The 17,062-nt window shown below is 42.0% G+C and overlaps 1 protein-coding gene and 1 long non-coding RNA gene across 2 annotated transcripts in view; one reads left to right on the forward strand and one right to left on the reverse strand.

Annotated features, from left to right (window-relative positions):
* Positions 1-5,003, reverse strand: part of MTX2 (metaxin 2) — a 33,590-nt gene extending 28,587 nt beyond the window's left edge. Inside the window, exon 1 of the mRNA XM_027678489.1 lies at positions 4,898-5,003. Coding sequence (XP_027534290.1) covers positions 4,898-4,937 — 40 coding nt within the window. The 5' untranslated portion in view covers positions 4,938-5,003. The remainder of the gene's footprint in view (positions 1-4,897) is intronic.
* Positions 5,004-5,066: 63 nt separating this feature from the next.
* On the forward strand, positions 5,067-15,466 carry LOC113965297. Its single transcript, XR_003533495.1, has 3 exons — positions 5,067-5,295; positions 7,331-7,431; positions 12,725-15,466. It is a non-coding gene; the product is annotated as an uncharacterized LOC113965297 (long non-coding RNA).
* The last annotated feature ends 1,596 nt before the right edge of the window (positions 15,467-17,062 follow it).

The raw sequence follows: 17,062 nt of genomic DNA on the forward strand, positions 1-17,062 counted from the left end.
AGGACCCCAATATCCCACACCTGCTCCAAAAGCTGCTTCCCACACACACAGTTCCTGCTCACCCAGCCCTGGCCCCTCTGGCCTTTCATTAAGGCTCCCCTTCACTCTCCCTTTTCTATCTTGCCCACAGCCCTAAACAAAGCAGCACCAGTCTTGCAAAGGTGTAAGAAGAGCTGAGATCTCTAGGCAGGAGAGCTCTGCAGGGTAGAAATGCAAACAATTAGCACTGGTGCAGTCAGCCAGCCAAGCACTGCCACAAGGAAGGGGGAAGAGGCTGCTTTAGGGCTCACAGTCTTTAAGTTGGCCCAAACCAGCACCCCTCACCTCTGGGAAACACTGCAGACTCCCTACTTCAAAACTTGAAAACATTTACTCTGTTCTCTTAATCATATCCTCACAGTCTTCCTCATTCCTTTTCCAAGGCTTTCAGTGAGAACACTCCAGTGCATCCAAAGTTTATCCAACATGGCATTCAAATGCAAAAAGAAATACACATGCAGTTGAACTTTGAAAGTTCTTGCTAGGAATGCAAGCACTGCATAGGTTTCAATGTCATTACACCACAGCTAGAAGGCAGAACTGTTAAAAATTCCCATCTCTCAGCATTTTTACTTTCCAATTCAGTATGTACGTTTCAATTCTTTTGGCTAGGCTTCCCCCGTCCCCAACGAGACTTTTCCTGTGTTCTTTGCAGCATCATTTCACAGGCTTTATTACTACATATAACTTCTTCCGGTTTGTATTAAAACATCGTGTTCACGCGACATCTGTGTGACCTTCCTAATAACTAAAGACCAGGATTTAAAGGTAATAATAATAATATCAAATTAAGAACCTGGTGTGTACTTTCTCTCTGTCCTCCCCATGGCTTGCATGCAGCTGCAGTTTCTCACTTTTAAAAGACACAGCTGAAAATGCCCAGCAACGCAGCAACATGTGACGCCTGTTCAACTAGAGCAAAGAACAGCAACCAAGCTCTTTCATTCATTCTTGTTTTGAAAAGAAAAGTGACTCGCATGGTCCAAACCTACAGAAACAGACCAGATTAGTGCTTGAGGACCATCAGAGAACAGAGCATCCAAGGACCAAAAACAAAAAAGGAGTGAGAAAGAGCAGAAAAATCTAATTCCTCTACAAAGTCATTCCTCTATGACCTCTTTGAGCTGAGTTCCTGAACAGCACTCTCATCCAAACCTCCTGTCCTGGTTTCATCAGCCAATGAAAGTTCACTTGCAATTCAAACTGGACAATATCATACAGGTGTTACTTTTATTTTACTAATTTTGTTACTGTTATTTTGAGACCAATCTCATTTCTGGCATGAGAAAAGAAGATATTATTTTAGCAGAAAACACGTAACAATAAAATGCTGATTAGAAAAAGACTGCTTAGTCTTAATGGAGCCAGAAGCATCTACAGAAGCATACTCTATTATAAACTGTAATTATACTGCTGCTTAAAAACAGGAAATAGCAATATCTCAAAATTAAATATGTACTGTACTATAATAATTGTGAAAGTAATGTTTCCCCTGACCTAAAAAAAGACTGGATAGGCAATCCACTCAAAGGATTAGTCCAAATCAAGTCATGAAATGTGTCTGAGCACAAGTTGGCAGAAGCATAAGAGACTTCCTTATTGCAACTGAACAAGAGTTGAAGGATTCCTTGTAGCTTGACTACCAAAAGAGAAGCGCATACATAAAAAAGGCTGTAAGATAAAATCACACAGCCTGACAAATTTGGTATTTTCAAATAAACTTAAATTTTTCACTAAAAGCACCTCTGCAGCAGGCTTAAACAATCTGTGCTGCCAACAACCTATTATTAACTACTTTCTTCACCTTAGACATGCAGGAAATGCTATCATTTATCTATGCACATTTTGATCCACAAAATGCATATTCAGTTTAAATTTTATGTCTTTATGTGTGGCAACAATTTAGGTGGTCAAGATTCATTCCCTATATATTTGTTCTCAGCCAAACTGCAGCTTGTCTCAATACATAAAACATGCATGTCAAAGATTTATTTGTGCTCTGGCATGTCACATTGGAGGTAGACTCACTATGAATGTAAAATATCTAAAGGCAGAAGGGCATCTGTTTTTCAAACTGGATTCATTTCCCTTAGTATTAAAACTAGCCTAGGACCCTTGGACATAACGGCAATAAACAGAAGTAATTTTCCAGAGATCAAAGGACAAACAAGGATATTATTTTCTCTCTTTTGATCACTGATCTAAAACCAGTGGTTTTGCAGGGGAAAAAAAAAAAGGTAAAGCATATGGAGTAATTTAGTGATCAATTAAACATATTTTTACCAATCTTTTAGAGATGATTTGAGCAGTCAGCTTCTCAAAACTACTAGAGTTAGAAAGATTAATGTTGTGGACCACTTGAAAGCTGGCACTCTAATTCTTCAACGCTCATTTCCTATCCTGTTAATATGTGGCTGACGCTGAGCTGCTCTAAATAAATTCTCCACCATATTATTCAATTAATATTTTCTACAGCTGAGACACAGTATCAACCTCTTTATACTTTGGAACAAGCAAATGGCTGAATGCCACACTAATGCACACATTACACTCCAAGTGATTCAGACATCGCTTTGTATTTAATCACTGATGCCTTAGAGCAGCAGGCTATGCTCAGCATGTTCAGGTGAAAGCATGTTGCACAGAGAGGGTGCTGCATTACTACAGCAGTGCAAGTCAGCTGAGCAACTGATGGTCACAGAACTGCTGAGGCTGGAAGGCACTTCTTGGAGGTCCAGGGTAAACTGCAGCAGGTTGCCCATCTCCACTTCAGCACTGAGCAATCTCCAACGATGGAGACTCCACAACTGCTCTGAGCAACCTGCTATAATGTTAAATCACCCTCACACTGAAAAAAGTTTTTCAGATAATGTTTTCTATGTTTCAGTTTGTGCCGAGGCTGTGAATAAGCACATCAGAAGTGAATGCACAAGGCATTTTACCATTATTTAATTTCAGACCTGGTACATAATATAGACAAGCCGGAAGGGTCACAACCCAGTGGCAAAGGTATTTTTTATTTTTAAGGCAGGTAACTGCTTTTGAAACTGATTCACTTTTGGGAAAGCAAAGACAACGCCATAATTTTGTTTTAAAGAATGTTTCAGTGGACAGGTATGCAACAACAATTTGTAGTGTACCTTGAGTTACAGTAAGTAGCTGCATATCCTGCAGAAGTACAAGATTAATAAAATAAGCACCAACCATTTCTATTCTGCAAAAAATAGAGAGGTACTGCCGGTATTTTTATGTTAGAAGCTTACATATTACTTTACCTATAAAAGGAAATGAGTATTATTCAACCTGTGACTGACAGGTAACAGATGAAGTGCTACGGCTTTAAGCTTACTAAATTGTAGGAGGGTCCAGAAGTACTTGAGCAGCTCTGATGCCCTCAAAGCACCACCTTAATAGTAAAATTGCTAACGCATGAGTCTGAGACTCCTATAAGCAGCATGTCACTACCCCAAAGGGGAGGCAAGAATCTCTCCAGGAATGGAAGAACACTTTATCACATAAGTAAAGAGCCAATTGTTGCAAAACTTTGTCTTCTTGTTTCCCATTCTTGTAATACCAGAAAAAAATAAGTATTAGCAAGCTGTCACTCTGGAATATTCATAAAGGTCACAGAGCAGAGGAAGGCAGGAGAACCAAGATCTATTCACATGTACCATTAGCCTTAATGACAAAATAAATAAAATATACTAAAGAGATCATTAAAGGTAAGTAAATGGCATGAAGCAATGCTGATCATGACCATATCCTCCATATCCTGATGATCCAGGGCTCTGACCCTCAGAACATAAGCATGGCTTGTGCTAACATTTATGAATTAACAGCTGACAACTCAAGAGGCCAGCACAACCTTCAAGCTTGTCTGTGGGTACCTCTGCAGACCTAGATTAAAGATCCACCACCTTCACATGACCTACATGTCAGGGTACATTCATAGTAGAGAATCCAACACAGACTCTCATGTTTGGGCCTCTACCAAGTGGCAGAAGACCCAGCTCCTGGGATAAAATCCCATCTTACCCCTCAACTGGTCAGTATCAATCAAAATGCTGTTCCCTTGCAGTGTTTATTGTTTGTGAGCTGTGTGGTAGCTAAAAATCAAAAACAGAGAATAACAAGTGAAGAGAAACATGACCAACGACCTATTTCCAGCATGCAACATACTAACTGTATTTTGAACTTCCTAGCCAGGAATTATCCAAGGTTCATGTTTTGTTTTTTTTCTTTCAGAGCATATTAATACCATTTTTTGCTAAATAACTCCCCAGTGAGGCACACTTGAGTTTTATCTCACGGGTTACGTCTTTAGCCCAGCTTTAGCGGGTCACAGTAGCACCAACAGGTACCAAAGGTCCCGTCACACTTCTCAGCCTTACGGGGGGGGACACAGGACACACGCGGGGCTCGGGGAGGGGGTGACGCCGCACTGAGCTCTCCCGCACAGCGGGACTCCACTCCGGCTGAGAGAATTATAACCACGACGTGCTCTTCTTGCATCAGTTAAGCAAATTAAGTAGTTTTACAGACATGGAAGTTATTAAATCACAGTGACGATGCTCCCCGGCACAGCCTGGGCTGGGGAGCCCTGTCCAGTGAGGAGCTGTGCGGGGTGACCTGTGCCCGTCCCCAGGCGCCGGTCTCTGCACGGCACCGCCGGCCCGCCCTCAGCCACCCCCAGCCGCTCCCTGTGGTGCCCCGGCCCCGTCCCGCGGGGTCACCCTGGGCACGGAGGCCGGGGGAATTGGGCGCCGCCGCCCCTCCACGAGCGCGGCCCGGAGCGCGGCGCCCGGCACGGAGCGAGTCCCGGCGCGGCCCCAGCGTCCCGCCCGCCCCCGCCCCTCACCGGCCAGCTGAGTCACGAAGGCCTCGGCCACCAGCGACATGTCGCGAAAGGAGGGCGGGCGGGCCGAGGACACGCACAGGAACTGGGCGCCGCGCCGCCGGGGGGGCCGCGACTGCATCCGGGGCCGGGGCGGGGCCCGCGGCGCCACCGCCCGCCGGGCTGTGCTGGGGCAGAGCCCGGCCCGCGGCAGTGCCCAGCACCCGGGAGCGACGGTCCGCTCCTCAGTGATCCCAGCCTGAGAGCAGATCCTGTGGAACTCACAGCCGGGGGCCGTCCCCGCGGGGCACTGCCCGCGCAGCCGGCGCCCTCAACTTGGGCACGGAGTCACGAGGGGAGCGGGAACGGAACTCCGAAATGCGTCCTGAGGTGTCCTGGAGACAATAGGTTATCACTGAAGGGTACAGCTGCCTTTTTTGTCATCCCGGGTTGGGAATCTTAATTCCAGAAGACAAACTCTTCATTTTGAAATGTACACCTTGCCTTTAAACAACCATTAATTTCTTAGTCTTAATTCTATAATATTAAGACTACCTAAAGTTTTGGAAAATGCTATAAAATTACATACCCAATATGTTGACTGCAGAGAAGATAAAGGATATGTGAAATACTTGTTCCGTTCTACAGTGCCTCTTGATCCTCATTTCTTTAGCCACATTTTAGTAAGAATTATCTCATTTTATCAAATAAGACTTTCTCTACTGTGAAGGACAGATGGCACATGTCAGTCTTGTAAGGCAAAATCTTAAATATTTGAAGTACGAGAAAATATGGGCTATATAAACGTATTAATGTTTACAGAGTATGTGAAAGTCCTCTGGTGACACTTACTATTATTACTTATTATATTCTTCACATAATAGTGGAAGCAGGCTATTCATCATGGCTAGGCTTCGCGAACGAAGATTTGGGAAGGGCTCTACCCACGTTTGTTACAAGCGCGTTGGTGGCTAAAAAGGCCAATACGAGACAGGCACGTCCGGTTGCAAAAGGCACAGCAGAAAGACTCCTTAGGTGGTACATTCTGCAAGGCACGATTCTTTCTGCGTTGTCTTTTCTCCTCAAGGGTGATCCTGCGTGCTTTCTCAAAAGCATCAGCAGCGTTATAGATGGTGTGTCTCCAGGCCTCCCAATTGGAGGCCAGAGTAGACCAGTTATGTAGATCAATATGGCCAAGGCTGAGATGTTGTTTCAGGGAGTCCTTGTATCTTTTCTTCGGGGCTCCTCTCTTGCAGCAGCCGGTGGCAAGTTCACCATGAAGCAGGATCTTAGGAAGGCGGTGGTCCTTCATCCTGGAGACGTGCCCTGCCCAGCGCAGCTGTGTTCTCAGTAACACGGCCTCAATACTTGTGACTGCTGCTTGTTCTAGAACAGATGTATTGGTCACATAATCTGACCAGTGGATGTTTAGGATTGTACGGAGGCAGCGTAGATGGAAGCGTTCTAGGAGACGCAGGTGGTGGCGGTAGATGACCCATGATTCAGATCCGTATAAGAGAGTAGACAGCGCTATGGCTCTGTAAACACCAAACTTTTTACTTTTCTTCAGGTGTTTATTTCACCAAACTCTTTTATGAAGCTTTCCGAAAGCACTATATGCCTTTGCTAACCTGCTATATGCCTTTGCTAACCTGGGAAGCAGGCTATTAGAGCAGTAGCAATAGCAGAAGAGCCAGTAAATACACTGTAACAATGGACTGAGGACTGGAAACAGATGTGGAAAAGAACTGATGCTTTTAAAACGCTGATGAAAGCTCCATTTCTAATTACAGTTGCAAGTTGAATAGCATCGAAATTGCAGAAACTCTGAGCAGTCCTGAGAAGTTGAGTGGCTTTGTATTAAGAGATTACAAGAGTGTGAACTAAACTGGTGTGTGCTGTTTGAGTCCTTTCATCACCAGCAGTATTTAGAAGGCTAAAACAAGACATGGTGCAAAAGGCTGAGCTTGAACTAGGTATGAGCTACGCCAAATTAATATATTAGCACCCAACTAAAAAAAAAAAATAAGATTTCTGTGTAGAGCTCAGTTTGATACAAAGAACTCATCTCCAGAAATGGAGGTGGGTTATGCTAAGTCAGGGAGCAAAAATCAGGAAGTAATCTAGCAAGTATCAACAAATACATATCAAAATAAATCTATTGACAAATCCAAACAATTAGCCAAAACGGGACAAAAACTGAGTGGTGCTCAGGCCTTGCCTCCAACAAGTGGCAAGACACAGATGCTCAGGCATCTGTCTCTGGGACAGGAGATTGGAGCAGTGTGTTTTGGTTTTGCATTCCCAGTCCTCCTTGCTCCCATTGAAAGGACTGTTCTAGCAGAGTACCCTGTAGGAAATCCTCCAGGGAGATCTCCAGTGATGATAGCTGGCAGCAATGAAACCAACTCCATCACCACCTTCACCTTTATTCCATATGCCTCTCTCCTCCCCCAGCTTTTTGAGGAAATGCATCACTGCTGTGAGCCTGGCTTCCTGCAGGACCTGCATGGGAATCGTTTCTTCAGCTGGCCTCATCATTAGCAAACTTCTTTCTGGTAAATCTTGTTCCGTGCCATGGAAAGATCCTCAGCTTTCATAGATCTTAAGGGCTTACCAGGAGACCCCAAGGTGCTATTCCCTCTGATTTCAGTGTGGAGAGAAGGATGCACTTTCAGATAGAATTTCAAGGGAAACTAAAAGGCAGAATTACACTGTCCCTTGGGCTTTGCATTTCAGAAAGTCAGCCCTTAATAAGGGGTACTTTCACAGACATGCCCAAAAGATGGAGTAGAGTTTTCTCATAGCCCATCTCTCCACGTGGGCTGCCTTTACCATGTAAGGTATTAAATGCTAGGGTTAAACTGTCCATTGGTTAAAGAGGACTAGGAAACATGCCATTTTAAATAGAATGGAATTTGAATAGGATTAATATTCTGCCTAGGAAAAAAAAAGACTATTCTTATTAGTTCCCTTAATATTATTTAGACGGCTTTTAATATCTTTTATTCCATGTTAATATTTTAAAAAATATATGGCTATCAATAGCACATATCTATACCTGCAGTATGATTCCTTTGCTGGTATAATTTTTAGGAATATTTTACAAGAGAAATTATGGGATGGCAGTACATCTCATGGTCTCATGCATTTTTTCAAGCTGTTTGCTTTTTAACACTATTGTTAGCCATTCAAATTACAGTCTAGCTAGCTATATGTATGACAATACATAAGATTAAACATAATCATCAGAAAATGGGGGCATTTAAATAAGTTTCTCCAAATTTGAGAGCACTGCTAGGTGTCACACACAGTTCTCAAGTTCGTGAAGCACATTATGGGCTAAGTCCAGTTTAAAGTGGATACAATGGTATTATGTGCCAAACCCTGACAGCAAACACTCCTCTTCAGAGCACTGGTGAGGTGGTAGAGGACACTGCAGAGTTGATCTGTGTTGCAGTGTAACCTTTCTTCAGCCCAAGACAACCAACTGGGGCCACATGCTGCTCGACAGACCTCATCAGAGCATTTTCTTAGCACACCAGTGGGGATCTTTGCCCAAACCACTGCTCTCCATTTCCATGGAGCAGGTGTCTAACAAGCCAGGCCTTTCCAAGACACAGGAGGAGTACTGACAGTCTTAGATTTGATTAGCAATGGTTGTCTCAAAGAGAACTGTGCAGAAATTTTGCTGATGGGTGAAACCTCAGAAGACTGCTTGTGTGGTACGGCTGGAATTTGAGAATAGGCCAAGCAGTAGTGAGAGATGGGGAAAAAAACATCATTGAAACACCTTCTCCTCGCCTGGCCCGCAGCCAGGCTGTGCCTCTGGTGTAACTTAGGGCATCCTGTGGGCTGCTCTGCATTATGCTGCCTGTCACTGTCTTTAAAGAGCAGTTATGGCTGCTAGGAATGTCTACAATGAAGGAAGACTTGAGTAAGTCCTTCCCTGCCAACACATCCAGTGCCAGGCAGCAGCAGGAGGGTGTTTTTAGCATGACTTTGTGCCAGAGGTTCTCTGTACACTAAACAGTCTGGCAAAGTACACAGACAACAGAAGCAGATGAATCTGGACTAGTATGATCAAATGGATCTCACAGGGCACTTGGTATACCTTTAAGGCAAATGTTTGCCCATCAGCCCATGCAATCCACTGGTCTTCAGTATGAGAAATGGTGCCAAAATTACTCAAACGTGAGACAAGTTGCAAGTTTTTCGGTTACACACACAGTTCTGTGAGTTTACTAAGGAAAAACCATTTTATATGAGAATCTGAACTCAAAATTGAGGCCAAACTCATCTCTGCAGCTCCAGTGCACTTCCCTGGGAAGTTGGCATGTATGTTTTGTTGTAGTGTCCACGATGGAGTAAGAAACTAAGTTATTTTTGTGACAGTTCAGGTGTCTTACAATAGATTTTCACACTGATAAAGTTAATTGCATTCTGCTGACAGTATTCTCTTATTTTCAAGGTAAGTTCAAATATGTCTAATTGTTGTGTAAACAAGATAAGGTATGATTTCTAGGAACATCTATGAAGACGCAATAGTCAGACTATTAACATTCACCACTTTGCACTTACAGAAGATACTGCATACTTAACTGACAAATAAAACAATGCTGATGCATTTCCAACAATCCACATGAGGATAGAAAGAGTTTTCATAGAGTTTTAAGAGGTACAAGAATAGCATTGCTGAAAGTAAACAAACTGTATGAAAGCCATTAGATGAATCATTTTCTCCTCCCTTTCTCACCTTCTTTCATTCAGCAGGGTCAGATTTTCAGGGGTGCCAGGCCTATTTTAGCACATCTGTTATCCTTGCAGCTGCACTGAGCAGACATCAAAGCAGGTGTGCAGAAAGCCAAACTTTACTATTTTACTCGCTGAAGGTGTTAAAGCCCTCAGGCTCTTGCATATCCCTGTCATTCACAGCAGCTGCTGAGGAAGCTTTCCTGTGCTCTAAAATAGCTGAGATCTTGAAGTCAGACTTTAACATTCCCAGCTTTACCTGAGCTTTCACAGGGGAGCTCTGCAGTTTGGCAGGGCAGGGCAGAGTCTTTACAGCCCATCCCACTGCTTTCAGCCCAGGGCATTGGGTACCCCCATGGGGATAGGGACATCAACTCATAGGTCAAAGCCCAAATAAGGAGGAACTATGGGTAGGCAAAAAGGACTGTTACCCTGGGCTGACCTTTAAATAGATCTGCTGGGCTGGTGGACAGGATGGGGTGGGGGGTCCTAGGTGGGGCTGGTCAGGCCCATCAATGCCCCAGGACCCTGACAGTGTGTCAGCTGCACATGGAGCATGTTTCTCCATGCAAGTGGTGGGTTTAGAGCAATACGTTTCACATATCTTATGCTTTATGGGATCAGAATTTTAAACATAATCTGAGATCAGAGGGGCCTGCAAACAGGAGCTTCCAGAAGGAAGATAACAGTCAATGGGACTTTGCCCTGGCTTCCCTGCCTGTGATACTGCACAGTCCACACTGCCTTCTGTTATGACCCGCCCCAGGGAAAAAGGGAAGGGGGGTAACTCAAGTTTTTATCAATACTTCCCTTGGGGTGGATTAAAGCAAAACGACACTAAATAATCGGTGCCTGAAAACGTATATTGCCAAAATTTATTTTAACAATTTTGCATCATCAGGTAAGCCAGCGTTTTGGGTGTTGTCATATAATGATACAACATAAAGATAACCTTTGGGGGGGGGGAAATGCACAGGGGAGAGAAAATAGGATAAGAGTAAAGAAAAGATGAGAGTGAAAAAGGAATGTATATAGTCACCGCCCACTGGATCCCGGGATGCAGCTTAGCCATCTTGAGGGAGATGGTCACTCACTGAAGTCAGCAATGCAGCTTGGCAACCTTGAGAGCAGTGGTCACTCACTGGAGTCAGGGATGTAGCTTGGTAATCTTGAGAGCGGTGGTCTTGATCCGCAGGCGGTGGGGGGGAGGAGAAACCCCCCAAACCCCAAAGTCACCAGTCAGTTTATATACCTTCAGCATGCTTTTTGCACCTCCCCTGAGATGAGGAGTTGTTTGCCTTTTTAGGGCTTAACGTCTTCAGTACTGGAGGGAGGGGTGGGCCCAGCTGCCCACCTGAGGTATCTTCTTGCCTTTTAGGGTCCAACTGCCCATCTGAGGCATCTTCTTGCCTTTTTAGGGTTCAATACCTTCAGCTCTGAAGGGAGGGATGGGCCCAACTGCCCATCAAGGCATAATGCAAAAGTCAAGAGCCTGAAAAAGTCCCTTGGCAATCCTAGAATGCATAAATCATTAACTATTTCAGTCTCTGACACCTTCCTCTACCCTTCCTGCCAAACTGTACCTTTGGTTCCCTTGGATCCAACCTGTATTAATAGGCTGTTTCCATACTTGTCTACATCTTTTTAATCCCTAGTTTACCAGGCACTAACAAATCTTTTTTTTAAGCATGGATCAGGACTTCATTGTCAAAACGGCATGAATGTCAAAGCAGCAATCATGACTCCAACTTGCAGTAGTGGTGGCTGTAAAGGTTCATCCTGATATTCGTGTAGCTCATACTGCAGCAAAATCCAGATCCATCTTGTTAACGAAAATAAGAATAATTGTTCACAGTTTGACTGTAGGCACTGGTTAGGCAAGTCTTCTCAAACTCTAAAGATGTTATCTGGAAAATTAAGGAGCTGCAATTGAACTCAGTTTCTGGACAAGTGTGGTAAATACTGAGGAGGTTTATTAATTCATCAAAGCTCCTTGTGAGAGGGTCTAAATCCTTTTCTGGAAGCCGGCATAGAAAGAATTAACTTTCCTCTTCTTCCTGTAGAAATGATCATCACAACTGCCTACCCTGCATGGAGCGAAGGAGCAGCTGTAATGAATTATTTATCTGTAACACACTGTAAGAGGGATGTGCTGTGATTAATTGTAAAGCTGCACAGGAAATGGTTGCCTTGTCCCAAAAGATTTTTGAGATTAAAAATGTGTTGCTATTCCACACTGGGATAAAACCAAAACCCCTTTACAAGATCTTAGAAAGGGAGAGAAAGCAAGACCCACCTACAAAACCCCCTCATCAGTCATATGTGTAGAACTCTTAGAACACCTGAGAAGAAAGTTTGGTAGTAAATTCATCAAATACCAACCATCCCATTCAACCTACATACCCCTGGGAAGTGCTCTAAGGAGGAGACGAACGTGCAGGAGCAGAGACATGAACCTGGTTGATCTTGTGTGAATGCTGTCTGCTGAGCCAGGATGGAGCTTAGATCTTGGCTTTTCCTGCTGTCCATCTTACTTCAGCAAAAGTCATGACTGCTTCTACCTTGGAGAAGCAATCCATTGTTTACACTGACTGTTTCATTTTTACAGCTAAATGCTGCAGAACTGAATGACCTTTTACAAAATTTTTACCTCTAGGTATAAAATTTTTACCTGTAGATCAGAAACCTTTTCTTAAAAAGCTTACATGGAAGTGACTTTTTATTTTCTGAATAATTCCCCTCATGTGTCTCACAAATAAGAAGCATTTCTCTAGCTTTTTTTTTTTCAACACTTTCAGTTTAGACATGTAGCCTGGCCATACAGGAGCGCCATTCTATATTTTTAAAGGAGGCTGAGAACCGATGCATGAGATACAACATAGCAGAAACTTCAGAAGTTGAATATATTCCATCTAAAATAATTTTCTGGTTCCATAAAAGGAACAAAAAAAAGCTTTGCCATATCTTCATTACAGCTGTAGAAGTTCATACTTGACATAGTTTCTCCCCAGGGTATAACTGTGGTAAGGAAAAAAAATATGCTGACTGAGATAACTTGAATATATATACATTAAAAACATATGGTGTTTTTGGTTGTAGGTATGAGCTGGTACCTCCTGAGACTTGGGAGGAGATGGGCCCATCAGATTGATCCTTTTCCTGGCACCAGTAGAAGGATGTGAGAAAAGCACTGACTGTTCCCTTTGGTCTGTTTAAAGACCAAAGAGACAGAAATAAAAAGCAGTGCAGCAATGATTCTAGAACATTTTGCAAATAAGATGCACTTTGAAGTTTTTTGAACACTGGGACATGTAAAAGGAATGCCTGGTTAAGAAATACTTTGAGCCATATGAACCATATTGTTTCTATGAGTGTGCAGAGAGCACAGGCTAGCTAAATTTCAGCCTAGTCCAGCCTCTGAGGGAGGGTAAGCACTACTGTAGGCCTTAGATCACAGGTGAGAGACACAACAGCATCACAGATGACAATGACGACCTGCAGACAGGTTGTAATGCTTTTTTTCTTTATTTTTTTCCTTTCACATTTATTATTACACCACAGTTGTGATAGTCATTTTCTTATATGGCTCTTGCTGCAACAATGTGAAGTCCCAAATCAGATTACGAAATCTCTTTGATTTGATACTACATTTGAAAAGCAACCAGAACCACCAGGTGGTCCATTTCTTAAGTGAGATGTGACATTAAGAGTGTTCAGCAACCACGTCCCACTTTTTTGAACTTTTTGCCTGGTCACATTAAAATGAAAGTCACAGTGCTGGTTACAATTACAAAACTTTACAAAATCTTGGACCTATTATAAGAGATCACCCCTTTGCATGAACTGTGTTTTGGGGTCCAGTCTCTTCCAGCATGAGAAAACGGGTTTGATAACACATTGGGGTCATGTACCTACTGCACTTTTACTCAGCAGAATTTCCAAAGAGAAAGATAAACTATTTTATTGATGGGCTATTAACACTGTTTGATAATTATCATTGGGTTTGATACACTTGGATGTTGAAGGAAATGTTGCCCCACATAAATTATATAATTTATAAATCCATAAATGTGTGCATATTGAAATAATTATACCAATATCTATGCTTAAGATATGGATCTAATACTAGAGATTGCCAGGATTAGAAACTGTTTCCATTATCTGAACAGCGACTGGGCAAAATCTGATCTGAGTAGTCATTAAGAAATTTAGTGATATTTTTATCTGTTTTCAAATACCACTCTAAATTTTATTGTGTTTAATCTAGCTTACTTGATAAAGGAACATAAAAAGAGGCATTAGGAATGTAGATTTAGTGTAGCACAGCTGTTAAGATGAAGAGTAATAGTTAGGAAGCCTTAGCTCTCCAATCCTCCTGCTGTACTAATGTCACCAAAATCATATTACTGGGATACGGCTGTTTTTCGTAGGCTGTATGGGTAGCAGGAACAGTTACTTTTACCCCACAGAAGCAGGTCTCCTGATCCACTGACTTCATGCATGGGTGTAATCCTGTGCACACCCACAGCAGCATGGATTCATGCATTGCAAAGGTCTTTGTTCTCTACAAAAGGGCACAAGCGCCCAGGTTAGGTATGACCCATGCTGGTCAGTGAATGGGTCTCTCTCTAAGGTTAGGGCCATGGGCCAGGCTGCTTGAATTAAACATTTTCATAAGGCATGATGTGCCATCCTGCTTAAAAATGCCATATTTTTCAGAATAAACTAAACTTTCTTGTGAGTTATTACTTGCAACACTATGCTTATTGATGACACATAGTAAAAAAGATCTGTTTTCCAGGTGGTGGGAAGTCTGGTAGGCTAGTAGAAAAGAAACTGACTGTATTTGTTCCTGTATTTATTTGTTTACTTAAAATGCTGGCTTTCAATCTGCTAATCACCAGAGGCTGTTGCCTTTTGAGGAAACAAAAACACAAGAATACCAAAATTGCTAATGAAAAGCTCTTTTGTGGGCTGATTTAAATTTTTTCAATATAAAGGAAGCCTTTCTCAGTTTACAAATAGGTCTCAGGACTGTATCTCTGAGATTTTAACACTCTATGCAGGCATAAATTTAAGCCAAGGAAGAGTCACATGTTGCACAGCTGAGGTTTATTTTGTTCACTTGGCTGGTGCTCAAGAGCAACAAAAAATTTCCGGATAAAGCTAAAATACAGCAAGACACTGGCTCTGGGAAGCATCTTTTTCCTATATATTGCCCAGAATTATTTGGAGGGCATTTTAGAGATGTGGTTGAGTAGAGGTGTGAATAACAGATGTTGTTTTGATAGGGAGCTGAATGATTTGTTGTTTGGTTCACCTTTCTTTCTTTTAACAGTGTGCCTTTCCCTGGCCAAAGACTCCTTACTTCACTGACATTAAGGAAAGTAATAAAAACCGATGGTTGAGATTGAGTGAATCGCACAAACATATAGCTGTATATAGCCATTATCGCAAATAGAATGGAATGTGTTTCCCATAAATTTCAGACAACTCTTAATGATACACTGGTAACAGCCATGTCTCATTTGGAGTTTCTCTCCATACCTGTTTTCCTCGGTCATCAGGGATTTGCAAGTGTTCTCGGGATTTCCTTGGAATTTAGGCTAATAGAGCAGTGCAGGACAAATCATAAGTATGATTTATTAGCTATTAGAGACAAGTTCTTGGAACTACAAGGAGGTATTTGCATTTTGTGATTTTGACTGCAAAGACTTTCCTTAAAAGAAATAGTTGTCTGTTCTCCTCTACTAGTAATTTGTACCATTTTTTGTGTAAACCACAGTTCCAGGTCTTACCAATAAATAAAGGAAATGGCACACTTTTAAAAGGAGATTAAAATGTGGGGATTGGGTTGCATATTTTTGTTTTCTGGCTTACTGCTGTGTTCTTTCATGGTCAAAATAAAGCTGTATATGCAGCTCATACCATAAACCAGAGTCATTGCTTTGAGCCTCAGCTAAGCGTTCCCTGTGCTGTGTTTGGAGCGGTAACATGCTAATTCAGTTCTGCTTGGGAAGCCAGATCCCCAAGTGAGCCTGGGTTCTTGCCTAAGCTTGGTTTTCAAAAAGGTGTGGTTTTCTGTTATCGTGTACTTATCCAAAAGATATGAAATCTGTATATTCACATATACCACTTAGGAACAGTAATTTTACAACTTCTTTTCCTCTTGGAAGCCTTCTAAATCAGTATTTTTGTTCTGTTCCAGGCAAAATGGGAACACATAAGAAATTATTTTGTTCATATCACTTTGTAGCCTGTGGCCCTTTGAGCAATAGTCAGTAGGCAAAAATTAATATATGACTGAAAGAGAATGGTCTTTCTGTGGCTTCTGATCATGTTTGAGGGAAAATAAGGCCAGGAAATAGTATTTACATAATTTTTGATAAATTATATGGTGCTGGGTATCTACTGAGGCAAGTCTGGAATATTTTGTTCTGGCTGCAGTAAAAACTGCAACTTGTGCTCTTACCTCTATCTGCTTAATCTAAAACCTGTTCCCAACTGCTAGGCATCAAATTGAGCATATGTGAGACACAACTCTTGGTATTAATGTTAAATTAGTGAATCTTAGACCTTATCTATCATTTATTTGTCTCATTTGTGCATCCATATATATCCCAGGCATTTTTATTTAATTATTCAAGAATTGGCACGTGACTTGCATTAGCTCCTTCCTCTGGCTTTCTTGCTGACAGAATGGTGCAAAGTAGCAATATCTAATCCTCATACAGCTAAAACTGTTTGTGAAGAAGAAAGATCCTATTACACTGGCCCTGTCACGTGAGCAGAAATTACACTGAATACTAAGTACCAGTTCTTAGGACAGAATATTGTTGTGTTCATACCAGCAAATTGATTCAGACTGCCATAAAAGAGTTGCAAGGTTTCATCTTAATTTGCAAGTAAATCTGTATATATTCAGTCTATGTCACTTTGATGGATACAGAACTGTGCACTGCTACAAGGCCGGCACATGCATTTATTTATTCAGGAAAATATATGTCATGAAAACATTCATTATGAAAGACTTAATGTGCTCTAATGGCCTGATCTAACACCACTGAAATCAATGAGAACCTTTCTTTCCATGCTGGTAGTGCAGGAGCCTGTCGGCAGTGTAGGAACCATTCCTCTGGCCTAAAGTGCCTAGCACAAATGTCAAAATCATTAGGAAAATCAAAGGAAGACAAACCAAAAACCCCACAGACGTGACAGATTTGGAGGCAACTGAAAATACAACTGTTTTCTGAAGTTCACATATGAAACATATGCTCTGAGAAAGATGAGTCATTCTGGGTACATGTCTATACTTATTTGTAGTATAAAAACCCAGAGCAGTAACAGAAGAGTTGGTAAAAACGTACCTTAAAAAACAGCTGAAAAGAGTTGGTTAGTACTTTATTTGCCTTTAATATTCCGCTTGCAAAACAAATT

Source organism: Neopelma chrysocephalum, unplaced genomic scaffold, assembly GCF_003984885.1.
Source record: "Neopelma chrysocephalum unplaced genomic scaffold, ASM398488v2 Primary Assembly neopelma1_44, whole genome shotgun sequence".
NCBI classification, from domain to species: domain Eukaryota; kingdom Metazoa; phylum Chordata; class Aves; order Passeriformes; family Pipridae; genus Neopelma; species Neopelma chrysocephalum.